The 5,117-nt window shown below is 39.6% G+C and overlaps 1 protein-coding gene across 1 annotated transcript in view; it reads left to right on the forward strand.

The window, feature by feature from the left end:
* The first annotated feature begins 539 nt into the window (after positions 1-539).
* LOC103506999 (very long-chain-fatty-acid--CoA ligase bubblegum) overlaps positions 540-5,117 on the forward strand; it is a 20,308-nt gene continuing 15,730 nt past the window's right edge. Inside the window, exons 1-6 of the mRNA XM_026821958.1 lie at positions 540-549; positions 1,012-1,150; positions 1,228-1,423; positions 2,148-2,336; positions 3,239-3,367; positions 4,235-4,417. Coding sequence (XP_026677759.1) covers positions 540-549; positions 1,012-1,150; positions 1,228-1,423; positions 2,148-2,336; positions 3,239-3,367; positions 4,235-4,417 — 846 coding nt within the window. The remainder of the gene's footprint in view (positions 550-1,011; positions 1,151-1,227; positions 1,424-2,147; positions 2,337-3,238; positions 3,368-4,234; positions 4,418-5,117) is intronic.

Here is a 5,117-nt window from a genome sequence, read left to right on the forward strand (position 1 = left end):
TGCTTAGTCTGGCTGGAGGACTTTAAACAGGGAGTAGACCTGCTTAGTCTGGCTGGGGACTTTAAACAGGGAGTAGACCAGCTTAGTCTGGCTGGGGACTTTAAACAGGGAGTAGACCAACTTGGTCTGACTAAATTTAATTTGTTCAATTTTTTTATGTATAAATAAAGATGTATTTTTCACTTTTTTTTACGTACCTAGGTAGTTGGTACGCAAAATAATAATAATAAAAATAATAATAATAATAATAATAATAATAATAATAATAATAAAACTTAAAATTCAATTGTGTCTCTTTTGCCCACCCGATGAGAGGCATACTACAGGATGGGCATTCTACGACACAGACCACACGAGTCTGATGTAGCAGTTGTTCCATTGCTACGAAAAAATAGTTTGTCTCTTCTCGCCCATTTGATGAACTTGTCAGGCTGACTAAGTGTAGACGCGGTTGATATCATTTCCCCTTCTAATTATTCTATTCTGTTGTATTCTATTTTATTATAATTTTATTCTATTCCATTCTATTTCTAGAGAATATGTATTTGAGTAGGTACAGGGTACACGGTCAATAGAAATATTGCGATTCAATTCCTATCAAGAGGTAGGTACCTATTATGATAGGTACAGTTATTGTACAAGTATCTACCTACGTAGCAATTTACAATGTTTAATTAGACTAGGTACATGGTACATACTTTGTAGGGAGGTATCCTAAATCATAACTACTTGTACCAACGCAAAGTACCTAATAGTTATTGTACAAGTATCTACCTACCTTGCAATTTACAATGTTTAATTAGACTAGGTACATACTTTGTAGGGAGGTATCCTAAATCATAACTACTTGTACCAACGCAAAGTACCTAATAGTTATTGTACAAGTATCTACCTAAGTTGCCAAAGCATTCCTCAAGCTAGGTTTGGAACGATATCATTCAGTGTGCATCATTGGATTCAACGCACCAGAGTGGTTTTATAGCGATCTAGGTGCCATCTATGCTGGGTAAGCCAAATTATTCGATATAATATACAGGGGTCTAGCCAAAGCATTCCTCAAGCTAGGTTTGGAACGATATCATTCAGTGTGCATCATTGGATTCAACGCACCGGAATGGTTTTATAGCGATCTAGGTGCCATCTATGCTGGGTAAGCCAAATTATTTGATATATTTGGCCCGCGGACATTTTTGGTCATCACAAATCTGTCTTTTCTCCCCCCCCCAGAGGGTTCGCTGCGGGCATGTACACGACCAACTCCCCCGAAGCGTGTCTCCACTGTTTGGTGACGTCTGACGCCAACATCTGTGTTGTAGAGGACGATAAGCAACTAGAGAAAATACTCAAAGTCAAAGCCCAATGTCCCAAACTCAAAGCTATTGTGCAGTACGAAGGCAAACCGGACAAACCTGGCGTTATTAGTGTGAGTAAAAGGGTTAAAATTAGTGCGAATACTGAAAGGGTTAATTTGGTTCGACGCTTGAGGGGCACAGCTTGAGGCCGTGCCTTGAGGGCCAAGGTTAAAAATGTAAATATATATCTGAATCGACTCTTGAAAAGGAGTTCATCATGTTAAATAGTAAGCATGAAGAACTGCTGGAAAGGTTCAATCAGAAACCTAGAAAAATTCAGTTCCAGTAACTGCACAGGTAATAGAATAGAATAGAATAGAATAGAATATACCTTGTTTATCCTGCTCGAATGAGACTAAAAAGTCCCTTTACCCCAGCAGTGTAAACAAGGTCTCGTGTATTTTATGGGTTTAATATTGTACAAGGCTTAGTTATTACATAGACCTTGCTTAATTTAAAAAAAAAGGTAAGTAACGGTTTCCTCCTCAGTCGACACAAACTTGAGCTATTTTTACAAAAGTTCAAAAGTTTTAAACGAGGAGGATTCAGCTCATAGTTTATTGAGCTTATCAAAGAGCTCTTGCAAAAAAGAGAGGATTTTTCCGAAATCTATGAACCGATCTCGAGTTATGATCAATTTTCCGTGGCGAAGCTCGGTCAATCAACTTGCCAGTATCTTGTATAGTGAAGTCAAATCAAGGAAGATACGATGATGTACCAACACTGTACACGATTCCAGTTTTTTTTTTTTTGAGATGTGACAATAATAAAAACCGTGTCTCGTTTTATTTCCAGTGGGACGAGCTCATGGAACTCGGCCGTGCCGCCCCGGACGAGTCTCTAGACCGCGTCCTGGAAACCATAGCAACCAACGAGTGCTGCACTCTGGTGTACACGTCGGGAACTGAGGGCGCCTCCAAACCCGTCATGCTCTCCCACGATAACATTACGTTCAATGCGGCCTGTATCATACAATATTTCAAGGTAAGGACGTCAAAGGGTTAGTTATTAATTTATATTTATTTGTATTAACAGTGTTTTACAAAGATTGGTAATACTTATGTCTAGTTATTACTAATAAGATCTAGGTAAAGAAGGTATAACATGATAGATGTATATGCAATACTAATAATAATTAAATGACAATTGAGAAAGGGTTAATAAATTATAATGAAAAAAAAAGTCGAACTATTTTCTGAGATCGTTCTTAGAACGCACGTTGGAGGATGAAAATATGCCAAATATTCTTCCCTAAAACATATCCAAATTTCAAATTAATCGATAAAGCGGTTCCCGAGATATATCGATTTATATGAAAAAGGGTTAATGTTGAGACACTAGGATTTGACCTTGAGAAACTTGGATTTGACCTTGAGAAACTAGGATTTGACCTTGAGAAACTAGGATTCGACCTTGAGAAACTAGGATTCGACCTTGAGAAACTAGGATTTGACCTTGAGAAACTAGGATTTGACCTTGGGAAACTAGGATTCGGCCTTGAGTGTTGGAAACCATAGCAACCAACGAGTGCTGCACTCTGGTCGGTTTCCTTCCTCTATCTCACATTGCGGCCCAAACAGTGGACATCTATTCCGTCATAACTGTAGCCGTTCTCGGAACGGCTGGCTTTCTCCTATCCTGTCTTCCTTCTCTCTTCGATTTCGGGACGATAAGACCTTAGCAGTTACAGTTCCCTCTATCAAACCTCTTAGAAAAATTAATAATAAAAAAAAAAAAAAAATCCTTTGCCAATTAACCTTTATGCTTTATTAAAGGCTTAAAATAGGTATCTCTTGTTTTTGATATGTAGAATGAATTAATCAAATAGCGCAATAGGGGGATGGCTCCAAATATGGGACCCCTCATGACATGCCTCCTTATTTCAGCTGGAATCGGCGGCCCTGTCCGTCATCAGTTTCCTTCCCCTGTCTCACATTGCGGCCCAAACAGTGGACATCTATTCCGTCATGACTGTAGCCGCCACTCTCTGGTTTGCCGACAAAAACGCGCTTAAGGTAAGCGAGGCTTCGGAAGTGCTGGGTTTGAATCCCGGCCGGGGCGGGGATTTTCTGACAATCTTTCCGTTCCTGGATGGGTATGATAAAAGCATTTCCTTTGGGTTAATTCGAAAGCGGTTTGTTTTATTTTGTTTTTTATTTAATTTCGAGAAGAAGAAGAAGAAGAAGAAGAAGAAGAAGAAGAAGAAGAAGAAGAAGAAGAAGAAGAAGAAGAAGAAGAAGAAGTACAAGAAGAAGAAGAAGAAGAAGAAGAAGAAGAAGAAGAAGAAGAAGAAGAAGAAGAAGAAGAAGAAGAAGAAGAAGAAGTACTCGAACTTTAATTGTGTTGAGCATAAATGCTTGTCCCAAATGTCGTCCCCTGCTTAATACACTACGCTAAATTTTATGACTTGACTTGGACTCGAACCACCAACCTCCAGATCCAGAGTCCACCGCGCTAACCACCGCACCACTGAGGTTGGTTATTTAATTTCAAGATTTTCAAGGAACCCCAATTTCCGATTGGGCATAGCCGGCTTTGTCAGCGGCCGAAAGTTGATTAGATAAATACATGGGAATTTATGGGCATGAACAAATAACACTTACTTTCACCCCGTTGCAAAATTACCAAAAATCACGTAGGTAAATAATCACAACTTCAACTTTTATACGAAATGAAATACTCAACCGCGCCGGGGATTTAGCTCTACTCAATCGAGTGGAAATTCTATTCCATCATATCCCATATTTAATTATTCCCTCAATTTTTTTTCCCCCCAGGGTTCTCTAATTAACACATTGTTGGAGGTGCGGCCTCACGTCTTTCTCGCCGTGCCTCGTGTCTGGGAGAAGATTCACGGGTCTCTCAATTTTTTCTCCCCCCAGGGTTCTCTAATTAACACATTGTTGGAGGTGCGGCCTCACGTCTTTCTCGCCGTGCCTCGTGTCTGGGAGAAGATTCACGAGAAACTAATGGCCGTCGGAAAGCAGACCACAGGGGTTAAGCGATGGATTGCCAACTACGCCAAGAGTACAAGTCTGCAGCACTATATGGCCTACCTGGAGAAGTGAGTCGTTTAGTTTTATTTATTTAGTTTCCTTAAAGCGCTGTAACACTCAGTAGGTCGTTCGCGCCGTCAAGTTTTTTTAGTCCGTCCTTCCTTTATTATTACAATAGTAATAAAAAGGTATAAGGGACGGACTATTGTATTCGCTTCGGTGTCTGTCACTCGGTCGGTCGGTCTGTCTGTCTGTCTGTCCCCATAGAAGGACTTATCCAAACCTGGTCGACCTATATATCAAATTAAAGGTCTTTTTACCAGGAACACGAAAATGGTGGTGCAAATTTTGTCCAGAAAACCATAAAGCCAAAAAACCAAAAAAACTAGTTTTTGGGGGATTTTTTTCACATTTTCTCACACAAATGAGCTCTGATCTCGAAATTTGTCGCGACGACCTATAAACTCAAAGCGAGAAAGTTTTAGATAACACTTCAGCCGATCATTTAAGACCGGTTTTAGCGTTACCTATGTTAAGCTACGCCGAGAAAGGCCAATAAATGGATGGGTGACATTATATTGGGAATAAAGGGAGAACGGGCTCCAGTCTTGATTTTAAATCATTACATGAAAGTAAAATAAAAAAATCAAATCAAGAATAATAATAAACTGAATATTAAACAAATTAGGTAGGTACAAAGGTATTCTTTAACCATGATCGAATAAACTACGGGCTAAAAAATTCCCGGAGGGACGGACCCAGCTTGTTC

The sequence above is a fragment of the Diaphorina citri genome, unplaced genomic scaffold (assembly GCF_000475195.1).
Source record: "Diaphorina citri unplaced genomic scaffold, Diaci psyllid genome assembly version 1.1 scaffold280, whole genome shotgun sequence".
Taxonomy (NCBI): domain Eukaryota; kingdom Metazoa; phylum Arthropoda; class Insecta; order Hemiptera; family Psyllidae; genus Diaphorina; species Diaphorina citri.